Source organism: Ylistrum balloti, unplaced genomic scaffold (assembly GCF_031769215.1).
Source record: "Ylistrum balloti isolate Yb309-2 unplaced genomic scaffold, AGI_CSIRO_Ybal_v1 Utg370612, whole genome shotgun sequence".
NCBI classification, from domain to species: domain Eukaryota; kingdom Metazoa; phylum Mollusca; class Bivalvia; order Pectinida; family Pectinidae; genus Ylistrum; species Ylistrum balloti.
In genome coordinates, this window is record NW_026782376.1 from 1,446,720 (window position 1) to 1,463,261 (window position 16,542).

At 36.8% G+C, this 16,542-nt stretch overlaps 1 protein-coding gene across 1 annotated transcript; it reads left to right on the forward strand.

The window, feature by feature from the left end:
- Positions 1 to 10,234: 10,234 nt before the first annotated feature.
- LOC132556992 (replication protein A 32 kDa subunit-like) lies at positions 10,235 to 16,542 on the forward strand. The gene is made up of 8 exons (XM_060221457.1): positions 10,235 to 10,321; positions 11,888 to 11,967; positions 12,527 to 12,631; positions 12,929 to 13,042; positions 13,591 to 13,779; positions 14,344 to 14,451; positions 14,844 to 14,938; positions 15,361 to 16,542. The coding sequence occupies exons 1-8, from the start codon at positions 10,300 to 10,302 to the stop codon at positions 15,440 to 15,442; spliced, it is 795 nt and encodes a 264-aa protein (XP_060077440.1). The 5' UTR covers positions 10,235 to 10,299; the 3' UTR covers positions 15,443 to 16,542.

Below are 16,542 nucleotides of genomic sequence, written 5' to 3' on the forward strand. Positions count from 1 at the left end.
ATCGGAATCAAAGTGTAATATTTGCTTTGTTATTTTAGATATACCCGAAAGCTACTTCTGAGACTGGTATTTCACTGAAATGACTAAAGTTAAGCCATTGATTAACTTACATCATTCTGTACATTGAATATCCGGAGCTTAAATCCCGATCAAAATGCTGGATACTATCAACCGGGATGTAAAAATGGTTGTTTTTGAAGGGTCATATTTTCGCTATTTGTAAGGATAGAACAAATCCAGATTTTGATCAAATAAAACCATCCTCCTTACATCAAGTATTAGGTAAAAAAAAATTAAGGTAATTGGTAATCAGAATACAAAAATCTGAGAAAGGGAGACAACCCAAGAAATAAAACCATCAAATTTATTCATGTTAATTATCAACTCATGTCTATTCCATTTTCTTGTCTCTAAGGTGACGATGGGAACGATACCACACATTGTTTCGGTGCGTGGTAATTGGTATTTTCAGAAACAACGTCGTACAGTTTGAAGTATTTTGAGGATTGCGTTCTTCACACGTAACCGATTACCGGAAATGCTTACGACTTCCGGTTGTTACAAAGACTGAAAACGCAAAGCCAATTCCAATTAATTGACTTAAATACAAGACATTTTTAAGAATAACAGGACTAGAATTACAAATAGCAACGACCGGAAGTTATTGTAGACAGTATATTTTAACTCAGAAAGAATGACGTAGTTTCCTTCCGGTGTGGTGCTGGACACTAAATGCACATCGTTCAGACAGTTGATAATAACTTATATGTGATCCATGCATGTTAAATTCCAGACACGTCAAACTTTGACCCTATAAACACAATAAAGCTAATATAAAGACATCGATAATTTTCTTCGGGGACAACTTTAAAAATACATTTTCATTTTTATGATTGTTTACTGACGTAATGTTTCATGTCATATTTTCTTAAGTCTCGTTCACCAGCGAGAAAGACTCTCACTCGTGGAGTCATGGTTCAGTAATATTCATGCGTATTATAAACTGAAATATCATCACAGTCGTTTAACTGAAAACTTTCATTATAAAACCATCCCTTGATTAAGATTTGCTTGTTTTCTTTTTGTTTTTCTTGTCTATATCAAAGATTAATTTAGGAAATCCATGTGGATCCTTCAACACAACACTGCATCCCATCAAATTCCATTATTGAACATGATTAAAAATTCTGAGCATTAAAACTATTTGGAAAATACAACGGAACTAATTATTTGATCAAATAAATATATTCATATTTTGAATATACTTAAAATGATGTATTTGTACCATTAAGAACTAGTTTCGGAGGTCCACTACCTTATTCGTTATCGTAAGTCCCATACAATATAAAGGATCTAAAGCGATATTTACAGCTCACCAACCATAACAGAAGATAACAGTAATAATAAACACACTTGTGATCGCCCAAACAAGATAGTTGTTACACACCTATTCATAGTTCGTGTGTCAAATACACAGATTATTTAACATTCGGTTTTGTATCTGATTTGACCACGGGGGTAGCGGTTGATTAGCGATTCCAATCCACGTGTCTCGCACGAGAGGATATTTAAGTAGGGTTTGTACAATGCATCACACAATTGTATAAACATTCATACTATACCAATCAGATGATTATTTGTTTTAAAAGATTTAAAATCGATCAAAATAATCGATTTTTGTATTTAAACACGATCATCAATAGACGTCATCATGTTTATATTGTTACAAAAGTGCCACGTCATATTGGTATATACGTAAGGAGATGAATTATGTATGGAAATGAAGTGTATTGGTTGGCTACACTGTATCTCGAGATTTCTACCTGTACGAATCTACACCTGAGCAACAAAGCTATCCGAGCGGATAGAAAATGAAGAAGTATTGACTATATCATCAAGTTCGTTCTCGGGTATAGACATAATTGGAGCAGTATTGATGACAAACAAATGTAGGAAACTAATTTCGATTGTCTGGACGACCAGCAAGGCATATCGCGTCCATACGTGATATAGGCGTCCGATAACGACAGACTATCTAGCACTGGAATTTCATATAATGGCTTAAGTGGCAGGTAATAACAATCCGAGGATAATTAAAGAAATCCAGGTGAGAAATTGACAGGTGAGAGTAAGCAAAGACAGAGAGACACGCCTCCTGGAATGTGTACCTCTGCTGGGGACCTAAGTGTCTCAAATCCATGAACACAACTCGGCGTTACATTCCTTGAAAACGACACTGATTTTGCTGACAGAGCTTCGTACGATGGATAATCGTTGTGTATTCTTACAGGATCTGCTTCATGTTTCGATGAAAGACTATTCAATTTCGTAAATATATTTTCGGTTAACTGATTAGTTTAACATATTTTATACCATTGATCTTAATTTGATAAGTACTTTATATTCCCTTCCTACAATATAAATTGGAACTAGGAGGATTTCATTAAGTTGTTCTTGCTCAAGTGTTGTTCAAATAATTCGTTCGGAATTAACTTCGAAGATTGGAGTTATTGATGTTGCTGTGATTCGACGTGTACCGAACGGAGAGCAACAGTGGTTGCTTTGCTACAAAGCCTCTTGTCAATATTCTAAGTACCAAGTCAAGGTGATGATAAGTTTGAAAATGTGAAAGGTTAATTACATTAATATCAATAACTTATTGGAATTCGACGGCTATGTGTATTTATCTGTAGAACAATGAAAGGGAAAATTCTTGGAAATATTGTGACACTGCCTCGTTGTCGTTCGGAGCTGAGCACGCAAAGCATCTGTAGCTCTTCGACAAAGTCAAAATCTCGTGTTCACAACGCCAACACAAAGACATTGATTCGCCAAAAGGAAATTAAAACGGACCGCAAATTGAATAATTCTACCCCAGCTATCCACACGGAGTCTATGGACGAGCTGGAGGCAGCAAGCACGAAAACGGAATTCTTTGTCGCCGAAAAAGTGCGACCTCCAAGAACAAGTGTTGTATGGCTCCAGCGCTTGTACGAACTTTGGGAACCCCAACTATGTGACTCTTATCGCCCGGGGGTACAGTCCCCTCTACCCCCTGGGGAAGATGACGTGGAGGAATTCATTGTCTCAAAGAAAGACAGAAAACGTGAACTTAAAAAGAAAAACAGCAAAAAGAATTCAATTGATGCTCGAATGGGGAAGTTAAAAACCATTGAAACTGTGGTAGAGACTGTTCGTCATCTACAAAAGTTCAAGACGTCGGCGAAACCTAATCTAGGTCGTCATGGGTCTGTTGGCATTATTGAGTCAAGTTCTGGAGGATCGAGGAGGAACTCTAATTACTTAAAACGGAGTCTGAGTCAAAATGCCAACTTGTCGTGATATTAATTTCTCTCCGTGATCATATGTACAATAATGTTTGTTTGTGATGACCTTTAATGGTTTAGTCGAAAACAAATTGTCGGGCCAAACAGACATTTTTGGAAATTTCGCCTGCTTTCCATGTGATGTTTTAACGAAGACTGAGATTTTATTTTTTTGAAAAATAAGTAAGTGCTTCTGAGAAGTTCTGTTTTTTTTATAAATAAAATTGATTATAAACTCTTGACTGCCAGTTTATCAGCATACGAATTGTAATTAACTGTCTACTGTATGTAGACAAATATGTCCTGAAAGCATTGTTATTAAAATAATATGACCGTGTTCTCTTTCGTTGGTGTATATCATATATCACACGCTCCTTTTATATGCTAATATTTTTAAAAACCTTCGACGCTAAAAGCGTGTCATTTACATTTTTAAACTTCTATAAGTATGATAGGTTCAGCTTAAGACGACCTGCTTTTGTCTGCAGCGTGTCTTTAATCCGAATATTTCAGTTTTTCTGTATAATTGAAATTGTTGTGTATACGATACCTTTATATTATGAATATTGAAGTTTTACTGTGTATATACATGTAAGACCCCCTATATACATACAAGACTCGTGTATACGGCACTTCTATTATCCGACAATTTACGTTTTTGTATACATACAAGACTACATAATCAAAATGTCCCATTGCTTGTGTATACAGCACCTCTATTATCCGAACATTACAGATTCTGTGTAAGTAACACATCTTCATCAAAATGTTCCATTACGTGGGGTTAAACGGAGCCTCTACAATCTGTGTCATACAGTTTTATTGTATTTGTCACCTCTACAATCTGTGTCATACAGTTTTATTGTATTTGTCACCTCTACAATCTGCCTCATACAGTTTTAGTGTATTTGTCACCTCTACAATCCGCCTCATACAGTTTTATTGTATTTGTCACCTCTACAATCCGCCTCATACAGTTTTATTGTATTTGTCACCTCTACAATCTGCCTCATACAGTTTTATTGTATTTGTCACCTCTACAATCCGCCTCATACAGCTTTATTGTATTTGTCACATCTTTAATTCGCCTATATCTGTGACATCAGTCAGCTGTAACAGCCTAGATCTGTGTCATCAGTCAGCTGTAGCAGCCTAGAGCTGTGTCATTATCAGATTTAGCAGTCTAGATCTGTGTCATCAGTCAGCTGTAGCAGGCTAGATCTGTATCATTAGTCAGCTGTAGCAGCCTAGATCTGTGTCATCAGTCAGCTGTAGCAGCCTAGATCTGTGTCATCAGTCAGCTGTAGCAGCCTAGATCTGTATCCCCAGTCAGCTGTAGCAGCCTAGATCTGTGTCATCAGTCAGCTGTAATAGCCTAGATCTGTGTCATTAGTCACCTGTAACAACCTAGATCTGTATCATCAGTCAGCTGTAGTAGCCTAGATCTGTATCATTAGTCAGCTGTAGCAGGCTAGATCTGTGTCATCAGTCAGCTGTAATAGCCTAGATCTGTATCATTAGTCACCTGTAACAACCTAGATCTGTGACATCAGTCAGCCGTAGCAGCCTAGATCTGTGACATCAGTCGGCTGTAACAGCTTAGATCTGTATCCCCAGTCAGCTGTAGCAGCCTAGATCTGTGTCATCAGTCAGCTGTAATAGCCTAGATCTGTGTCATTAGTCACCTGTAACAACCTAGATCTGTATCATCAGTCAGCTGTAGTAGCCTAGATCTGTATCATTAGTCAGCTGTAGCAGCCTAGATCTGTGTCATCAGTCGGCTGTAGCAGCCTAGATCTGTGACATCAGTCAGCTGTAACAGCCTAGATCTGTGACATCAGTCAGCTGTAACAGCCTAGATCTGTGACATCAGTCAGCTGTAACAGCCTAGATCTGTGTCATCAGTCAGCTGTAGCAGTCTAGATCTGTATCCTCAGTCGGCTGTAGCAGCCTAGATCTGTGACATCAGTCAGCTGTAACAGCCTAGATCTGTGACATCAGTCAGCTGTAACAGCCTAGATCTGTGACATCAGTCAGCTGTAACAGCCTAGATCTGTGTCATCAGTCAGCTGTAGCAGCCTAGATCTGTGACATCAGTCAGCTGTAACAGCCTAGATCTGTGTCATCAGTCAGCTGTAACAACCTAGATCTTTGTCATCAGTCAGCTGTAACAGCCTAGATCTGTGTCATCAGTCAGTTGTAACAGCCTAGATATGTGTCATCAGTCAGCTGTAGCAGCCTAGATCTGTGACATCAGTCAGCTGTAACAGCCTAGATCTGTGTCATCAGTCAGCTGTAACAACCTAGATCTTTGTCATCAGTCAGCTGTAACAGCCTAGATCTGTGTCATCAGTCAGTTGTAACAGCCTAGATATGTGTCATCAGTCAGCTGTAACAGCCTAGATCTATGACATCAGTCAGCTGTAACAGTCTAGATCTGTGACATCAGTCAGCAGTTACAACTAGATTTGTGACATCAGTCGGCAGTTACAGCCTAGATCTGTGTCATCAGTCAGCTGTAACAGCCTAGATCTGTGACATCAGTCAGCTGTAACAGCCTAGATCTGTGTCATCAGTCAGCTGTAACAACCTAGATCTTTGTCATCAGTCAGCTGTAACAGCCTAGATCTGTGTCATCAGTCAGTTGTAACAGCCTAGATATGTGTCATCAGTCAGCTGTAGCAGCCTAGATCTGTGACATCAGTCAGCTGTAACAGCCTAGATCTGTGTCATCAGTCAGCTGTAACAACCTAGATCTTTGTCATCAGTCAGCTGTAACAGCCTAGATCTGTGTCATCAGTCAGTTGTAACAGCCTAGATATGTGTCATCAGTCAGCTGTAACAGCCTAGATCTATGACATCAGTCGGCAGTTACAGCCTAGATCTGTGTCATCAGTCAGCTGTAACAGCCTAGATATGTAACATCAGTCAGCTGTAACAGCCTAGATATGTGACATCAGTCAGCTGTAACAGCCTAGATCTGTATTATCAGTCAGCTAAAACAGCCTAGAGCTGTGTCATTATCAGCTGTAGCAGCCTAGATCTGTGTCATCAGTCAGCTGTAGCAGGCTAGATATGTATCATCAGTCAGCTGTAACAGCCTAGATCTATGACATCAGTCAGCTGTAACAGCCTAGATCTGTGACATCAGTCAGCAGTTACAGCCTAGATTAGTGATATCAGTCAGCAGTTACAGCCTAGATCTGTGTCATCAGTCAGCTGTAACAGCCTAGATATGTGACATCAGTCAGCTGTAACAGCCTAGATCTGTATTATCAGTCAGCTAAAACAGCCTAGAGCTGTGTCATTACCAGCTGTAGCAGCCTAGATCTGTGTCATCAGTCAGCTGTAGCAGGCTAGATCTGTATCATCAGTCAGCTGTAACAGCCTAAATCTATGACATCAGTCAGCTGTAACAGCCTAGATCTGTGACATCAGTCAGCAGTTACAGCCTAGATTTGTGACATCAGTCAGCTGTAACAGCCTAGATCTGTATTATCAGTCAGCTAAAACAGCCTAGCTTTAAAGTATCTTTTCTGTGCAAAGATTTGAAGATTTCTAAAGCGACGAGTTCGTTTCTTTCTTAAATTTGTCATTTAATTATTTGTAATCAACAACAGAAAACATGTTCTCCCTTGTATGAAAATAACTATACTATATAATAGAATATGCAAACACACTTAGAAGAAGTGGGTCTAACGTTGAATTGATTACAGATAAATATGTCTTGTTTAAGTGTTCCCCACAATTTGGTGCCCGTGTCGTATAGTTGGACAAGTCCAGACATCAGGATAGCAGTGTGAACACACACGTAATGTCCTGCGGGAAAGTCAATATCACCAACCGAAACTGATTGCGTGATTCAAAGATACAAATAATGTACTTTTAGCTTGATGCAGATACGTCAAAATATTTTTATTTCGATATCGGGACTAAATCCCGATAGCACCAGCTAACTAATTGTCTGTCGGATATAGTGATTTTACCATAACGCTACATAATTTATTTGTTTGTGGTTTTTACATTTTCACAACAATGGGGTAATTGACAGGTATTCCGTCGGGCCGAATGCGGTAAGTAAGTATACTTCATGTGTATTGTTATGATAAGGTAAAACAGGACATGGAAGTAAACATCCCCCAAGTCACGTCAAACATTAACAATGAAAAATTGTTCTTGTAAACAAAAACATGCGTCTCTCCTACTGATTGGCCAAGGAGGTATTTCATGATCATAACAAAATATGATTCACATGCAGAGAGATAAACAAACAACTAGACCTTGATATTTGACCCATAATCACGACCTACATTGTATGGTAATATGACGTCATTTCCCCATTTATCCCCAGACATATTTAAATGGTTAAATTCTGGCACATAATTTACCAGTAAAGAAATAGCAAAATTGGCCCCGCACATTGACCTCTGACCTTGGATCTTACATTTATCTGTTTCTTTCTGATAAACTTATCACAAATATCACAAAAAACGGGTACCAGTGACCTAATAATGTGTATCACTATACTGCACACATTTGTGGGAAATGTAGGTACGGCAGTCGCAGTGACCAAACTTTATAGCACTGCATACAGCTAGTACGTTATGCAGTTACATGTACGTTTTAAGTGCAATCAAAATATTTTTGTCGGTCCAAAAGATATTGTCCTATTGGGTCTTATTCAAGTGAAGGTTAAAGGGACATAATTCTAGCACACTACATGTCGCCTTTGGTGATGCAGGCACGTTTTAAGTTTCATGAAGAGATGTCGAACGGTTTAAAGTCATAACAACACCACAAACGACGACGGTTTTGTCAGGAAAAACCGCCAGGATTCTATTGTGTGTATAACGCAGAATGATGGTAAATTGGTAATAAAGGACTTTACACCAAAAAAGCCATAATATTCATTACGGCGCGAGTTAACATTTCCTTGATAACTTGCCGATGGTGGTTTATATCTTAATGTAAAACATAATTGAAATACCATATCGATCGTGTTGAGAAAACAAGAAGAGTAAGATTCTATATAGCTCGGTCGTTTTCGACGCAGAAATTTTATTTCTCTTGAAAATATGTGGTGAGTTGCAGATATCGGAGACGGACCTAAAACTTACAGCGGAAATTCACTTATTTTGTAAAAATATAAAAAGGCGTACACGCCAGCATTTCGTCATGCACAATAGATATTTTTGAACTCGTCTGATTCATAAAAGGTGTGATGAATGAGTAAAGTTGAAACCGAAAAAATGACTATCTCATGGCAAATTTGTATTCAACTCCATACATCATGGCGGCCATGTTAGATATTCTGACTGCGAAAAACAAAAACCGAGGGGAAACCTGGGACTGGAATGTTTAAAGTAGGTTTTGACCAGGAAACAATAATTGCGATGTCGATGTTTTGAATGTCCAAAAACAACAACACTTTGTCGGCTTCCTTTCTTGAATTCCCGCCATTTTTAGTTAAAAGCACCAGTAGATGGCGATCATGGCGACCATTCTGAATTTCTAACCGACTAGGTATATCGATAAATAGTCATTTGTTGTTGATTTGAAATACGTATTGTCATAATTGTATTATGTACATTGTACTTATTTTTTGTATTTTGGAGATGCTGTGACCAATCCATTTACAACTTTGTTGAATAAAATATGTTTAAACTAAAAAATAACAATACTTGGACCAGTTTATCCCATGATCGTTTCTGACAAGTTTCAGATTAATCTCATTGGTGGAACTTAGTAGTTGTGCAATCATGTGGCTGCCATATAATTACACTTGAAATTTTGTAACCTTTCTTTTCTAAACATTCCCGCGAATTTTCAGCTCAGATTTGGACTTTTTTTTTCAAGATGGCGGTGATGGCTTATATATTGCATTTCGGACCGACCCGAAAAATAACAACACTTAGTAAAGACTAGGACATATTATTTTAATATACCCAGGTGCGGAAATCTGAGAATCCTGTCTTGAGAGTTTAAGCTTAAAATTACATACAGGCATACACTTAATTTGGGAATAGGCGCCAAGCATCACCGCCCTCTGATAGAACAAATCTATTCCATATCGTCCTTCACAGCAGGAAAATTCGCGAGAAAACAAGCTAACGTTTGAATATACTGCAATATACCATATTGTAGGCTTTTGTTGTTATTAGATGGTACGCTACTTTTGAAAACTTTATTTAATTAAGCAACATATAAAAGGTGGGTATCGTCAGAGGATATATAAAATTGTTCCAATTGCTTATATTCATTTAAATGCTGAAACGCCCCTCACCGAATGACATAAACGTGTCTCATTTTGGATACCCTCCAGATTTCGGTGCTGTAAACTTAGGCCATTTTCGTTGATCGTTTTGGCCAAGGTTAACCCATGGTTTCAACCAGGTGTTCTAGTTTAAGTTGGTTGGTTGACAGGGTTTTCGTCTCCGTGACTCATTCCGTGTTCGATTATCGTCTCACCGACGAATGTCAGTGTTCTGGCGACGTGATGGGGGCGATCTACACCCCATCAGTGGGATGGAACCTGTGTTGAATATACGGTGCTGTATAATAATTATCGAGAACTGTTTATCCCCATTGGCCTACCTAACAGTGTTCCATATGCTACAAACCAGGATACACGACCCGAATCCGACTGCAAATCAGTCCATGACCGTTGTATCCGGAGGTTCCCTTCATGTTTAATATTACTGTACTGGACCAGAGACGTATATATCACATATATACGTCTCTGACTGGACGTAGGGTCGGGAGGTCGTAAGTGTGGCGTTTTCGTGTTTCAGTCGAGGGGAAGTAACTTTTACAGATATTGTCATTTGCACAAGCGATGTCGCTTAAGACTTTTGAACGATTTGATTGGTCAATTATTACAGTGCGTATTCCCGCCATCTTCAGCTGTTTTCGCCGACATCGCAAAACAACAACAACGTGATTGAAGAACGAAATCGACACATAACCTGTTAAAATGTGGAACAACCAAGGCGGAGGTGATTATCACATAAATCGATCTTGTTATTTTATATTTATATACACCGAACTTCTAAAACTTTCTATATTGTCAGTATTTATATAAAGTATTCACGTGGTAATCATGGTGTCGTTCCACTTTCCGCGAACTTTCTCATAATCCATACACCAATTTCTCAGCCCAGATGTCAATGTTGAATATAAACTAGAGAGTAACACCCCACTGCGATACCACGGAGATTTGTATTTTGATTGTATTCGCATCATCTCTGGAAGTTGAGAGGAGACAAGTCTACACAGTACCTGATAAACGAACCGATTTCATTAAGTATTTCTTTTTATCCTTTCGTATGTTTATGAAGTAGAGCTAGCATCCACTGTGAATCGGAGAAGTTCCTTCATATCTAGAATGTATATGAGAATTAATGCTAAGAAAATGAGAGAGGAAATGTGGTCCTGATGAAAATTTCAGGGTCAGTTATGAAAGTGAAAGATAATTTGTTTATCATTAATATCCTTGGCTCATTGGTTTCTGATCCCTCAAGAATCAGTTTTCGCTGACTACACTGTTTTGATGCATTGCCACCAAATAAATAAATAAACGACTTGAAATGTGTTCATACTTTAAGATTTATTTAAAAACTGATCGGTGAAATACCAGTATTTTTCTAAAAAAAAAAATACCACAGATATGATTCAAATTGGCTCTCCTGAAATGGTCGACGTGTATTGGACATGTGACTGCACTTCTGTTTCTGATGACATCGCTAAATCATAGAGTTGCTGTGACATGAACAGTTCCTGTTTGATGAAAGAGAATGGAATACAATTTGTACACCTATGTATAAAGTCACAAAATATAATAAATTTCAAAGGCTTCACTTTCAAATAGCACACCATATTTTTATCACAAATTCTAAACTATTTAAAGTAGGTGTAGTTGCTAGTCCACTTTGTTCACTTTGCAATTCAGAGAGAGAAACTTATTTGATGACCTAAAACTGAAGTAACAAATATTCATGATAATACATTATTAAATAAGAAAGCAATTTTTCATGAATTTGACTATAAAATGTACTTGAGAAAGAAATATATTCCCAAATGAATAGCCTTTGGTGTCCTGTTACATTCAGGAACTCTACATAAACAGCAGTATTTTCTCCATCATTCAAAGCAGAACTGTCTTCTCCTTTATTGGTCAGGATGCAACATCATTCTATAATGGTGTTTCACCTTGTTTTAAATTTTCCAAAAAAATAATTGTTCTGGATGTAACAAATATTTCTTGATGCCTAAGACTTGCTCATAAACAGAATAAATTGCAGATGGTAAATATTAACCCAGCAGATATGTCACATGAATACTATTATCAAGCTCTTGTAAGGGTTAGAGAGAGAGTGGTCTGAAGCTGGCACTTGTTTTACTCAGTGTCAAGGAATGACATAGTGATCATTATTACTGAGGCAAAAGAATGCTGATTGATTAGATTTAGTTTCTGGATTCTAGTATCATACCCTACACTGGCATATACCATAAAAATCCTCAAATCCACAATTCACTTTCATACAATTCTGTTCAAATTACAGGCTACCAGCAAGGTGGTGAAGGTGGAGGTTACATGTCCCCAGGTGGATTTGGTACTCCACAGGCTTCTCAAGAAAAAAAGGTATATCATTTTGCTTCTAGCTGTCCAAACTCCAAAATTTTCATCAAAATGTTTTATTTGCTATAACTTTACAATAGCATTATAATTGCATTGCTGTGTATTTAGAAATGTGATTACATTTGTGGGCAGGTGCCCCCATAACTACAGTGTTAGATTGCAAAAAAAGCCAGTGTGATTATGGGGCTGTAATTGCAGTTGGTTCGGTAACATTGTATGGCCACTCTTTGTTTTGGCTGTTCCCAAAATTGGATGAACTCCCATCATATAAAATGAGGTATTTCACTAAATACGAGTATAACCAAATGGCCCATTGCTGATTAATATTGCTCAAAGTGTTGTTCATAATTTAGATATGAACTAGAAAAAAAATTTAGAGTATAATTATAGTTGCATGTGACCAAGCAGGTTTCATTGGATCTGTCGGAAGCCTGAACATCACTATATTGTTACTGATACCACACATACAAGTACATTACAATCTAAAAAGCAATTAGATATGCACAATGTTGATCCTTCTGGATTTTATAGAATACAAATAAACAAGATTGTTTCCTTTTAGATTAAGGATCGTGCACATAACCTGCTCCCAGTTACTGTGGGTGAAATATTGAGTGCAACCCAAAGTGAAGAAAAATTCTACACAGGTGATATTGAAGTGTCGCAGGTAAATATATGGTTTTATCTGGTTGTATGGGTTATAAGCTGTTCCTGTTGCTGTCAAGTAAAATGTAGAACTTCACAGGAGATGGCACTTGAATGACCAGTAATGTTAACTTTAAATGGATTTTGATCAGAAATTTAAACTTTAATGTTGCAAAGGATCAATTTCTCTGACTTCTTACAACTTCAAGTTTTTGGTGAATCTTGTAGATGTGTAATGTAATTGGTTTGGTTACATAATTGTTTTTAATGACACAATTAAGTTGTATTTTCTTTATGTACATTATGGTTTGTGTTGTAGGTTACGATTGTTGGAATCGTAAGATCAGTTAAGGAAGCTCCGACACGTATTGACTATGAGATTGATGATATGACCGGGCCTCCATTTGAAGTGAAGCAGTTTGTAGATAATGATGTATGTATTTCTCAGTGTTGTAATGATTACATAATGTGCAGTTGTTTTTTTTTTGGGAAAATTAATGTCCAAAGTAGGGGGTGCACAAGGAAATCCAGGGACAAACTGAAATTAAATGGAAATTTTGTTTTATGAAATTTTGTTTGTGATAAGATCATTAAAAGGGAGAAACAGCTGTTGATAGATTTTATTATGAAGATATTTATTTTTTAACGAGAAGAGATTTAATATTGGACAAGGTACTTTAGGAAATAAAAGGACCCTCTGATTTTAGAGGATTTACATCATTGAGATATCCACAATAAACATATAAATGGGTGTTTCAACATATTTTATTAATTTGTTCTATGCTGATCATTTTATCACGATAATCAAGTGAGGCAAAGCCACCAGCATTTTGAATGAGAAAATTTTCTTTGTTATATTTTACATCCTATTCTTCAAATCGGTGTTGGACATACTATATGGTAATGTGTTTTTTATATATTGTATTTAGTACCCGAGAGCCTTTTTTTTTAATATATTCACAAATGTCTTTGGTATGATAGGATAGCACACCAGACTCTGAGAGAGTTTCAGCAATGCAGGAAAATACCTATGTTCGAGTGAACGGACACGTACGATCCTTTGGTGGGAAGAGAAGTGTGGTGGCTTTCCGGATGATGCCCCTCACAGACATGAACGAATTAACATGTCATATGCTCGAAGTCATCCATAGTCATGCAGCATTATCACAGGTATGTGTCCAGGTGAAGGAAATAAGCATGTGAAAAATAAGAAAACCAAAGTGTTGTAAAATACAATTGGTACACTGCTAAAAAATGTTTAGATATCTCTCGCATCACTGAATTTCTATGAAGGATTTGTGTAGGATTTACAGTGACATGCAATAGATATTTGTAGATGCAGGAAGAAAGTTACTTGTAGATAATTGGAAACTCCTTCTGTCAGTTTTAAATTTGTCTAAAGTGGTGTGAAAGAAACAGGTCAGTGTTGCTGAAACATAATGTTAAATACAGTCACTGCATTTAGTAGACCTGCATGTTTCTTTTTGTCTCAGATCTGTGAAGCTTAGAATTATCCCACCATTTTGTTGGTGGGGCAATCAACAAAAATGGTTTTCTTTTATAGTGCGGCTACTTTTTTCAGTAGAAGATGCCTGATGTTAACAAAATGGTTGATTGATGATTAAGGATAAAAGTTTATGACCAATCCAATGATTCCGCGTGTACATTGAAGTTTTATGTATGTGTGTGCCGTTTCAGTTTAATGTTAATGGTATTGTGACTTCTATTTATTAGCAATCTTCCAACCATATGAAATCAAATGGTTTAAACAATAACACGATGGGAAGTGGAGATGTGTCAGGATTTGGGGCTGTTAATGGATTAACTGCCACCCAAAACCAGGTAATTGTTAACATGTAGATGTTGTCTTTGATACACTGTCCATGAGCCCTGAACAAAGTTTTCAAAATACTTAAAAAATCTAGTTGATGAGCTTAAGAATTGGTCCTCATACAGCTTTTTATCAAAGAAGGAAAAACAGGTGTCCTGAAAATCATATCATTGAATATTTATTTTCATTAGATAAAAAAATTAATTTCTTTCTAGTTTTTAAGAATCCACCCATTTGAGTATTTAAGAAAGAAAATGAGAAATGTTGATTTAAAAAAAAAATTCTCCCATTATTAAAATTTATATAAAGATAGTAAATTCATGAAATGAAACATCAGGCTAGGCGTATATCAGTTCTGTCCTTAAACACGGTGTGTGGTGATTTTTGTTGTGCATTGTTACAGGTACATGTTATCATCAGAAATAACATGACAGATCAAGGAGCCAATGTAGAGCAGGTCTGCAAACAACTGAGAGGTGTGCCGGAGAAGGCCATCAGGTAAAACTCAGCCTTAAATATTTTAGGCTATATTTAGGAATTCTTTAACCTTTCAAGAGTGCCGCCATTCTATCTATCACATACATCTTGACTACTTTAGGTATGGAGCTCCCTACATACTTAGAATGAATTCCTAGTGTCTGAATAAGATGTGCTTCCAGTTCATTCAGGTCAAGATCAGATCCACTGTCATTAAAAGTTTGAATCTGTTACTTTTGGGCCTGGTCCAAAAAAAAATGTGTTTATTGCTTTGTTCAGTAATTTCTTTATCAGAAAATGTTAACTATTTCAGATTGAATAAATGTAATTCGATATGAAACAGACTTTGGAGAAAGAAAGGAAATAAAAAAAAGTAGGTCTGCCATAAAAAAATTTCAGCTTTTTCTGATGCTAGCTTTGAATTGCTTTAATTTATTTTGCAGAGAGGCAATAGACTTCCTTAGCAGCGAGGGACACATATACTCCACGATAGACGAAGACCATTACAAGGCGACAGACAGTTGAGAATTTAAACAGTTGTAAATAACGGAGTATACAACTGAGTGTGTGAGAGACTGAAAGTGGAGATACAAAATCAATCCAGCTAGGATTAAAACAAAATACTATGAAATTAATCTGGGAACTCCACTTTTTGTACAAACTTCAAAAGTTGTAATTTTGCTATATTTAGGCAGATGCTTTCTGTTAAATGAGAGGCGAATTTGTTTCTGTTTTAACACTGACCAAGAAGTTTCTGTTGGTAGAGTGCCAGGAGTGCCCTCATGGTCGTTAAAATTGTTTACTGTCAAATCTTCTCACAATTATTTATTTTGATAGTGATCATGTGACTAGATGATAGAAGATTGCTACTAGCATCATCATATTTAAGGATGTTGTCCACCAAATGTCTTCATATGAACTATATATGGTATACCACTGTAGGTACAGAGAAATTGAATTTACCTCTTTGATACAGCAACTATGGAAAGCGGCCAAAAAGAAACTAGCAAAGGAGCAAAAGACTTCTTTGTGATAAACAATTGCTGTAGAGTAGCATTTTTGAGAATGTATGATAGCTTTAGTAAATTTAAGTTGCATTGTTTTTGTCTGTATTTAGCAGTTTATTACAGTTAAACAGATCGTAGAAGCTAATTGGTAGTAACATTTTTTCACCGAAGTGGCTTTTATTGAACGACAGTGTCCTAGAGAGAAGTAAAAGGTAAAAGGGTTGTTAACTAGTTAAAATATGGTTAAAGTTTCAAATTTATTGTTTTTTACTTCACATCGATCAATATTCCTTTTCTTTTGTTATGTGTAAAAGTTACGGGGTGCCATCCTGTTCTTGGCCAGTACACCTGACGTGTTTCTACATCTATATGGTATATCGGAGACAATGCAGCATCTAGTTAGCATTGGTGCAAATATCACAGTCATCTTTTGCACTTATCTGTGACCTGTATAGTACTTCATCGCATAGAAACCAAGAACCACTCCATATTATCTGTAGCACTGAAATACCTTCATGTGGTTTACAATCCCGTCTTCATATTTTTAAGATGACAAGATAAAGCCCTTTTGTTATCATATATAGTGAAGTTGTAATAAATGTCTTAAAATTGTTAGAA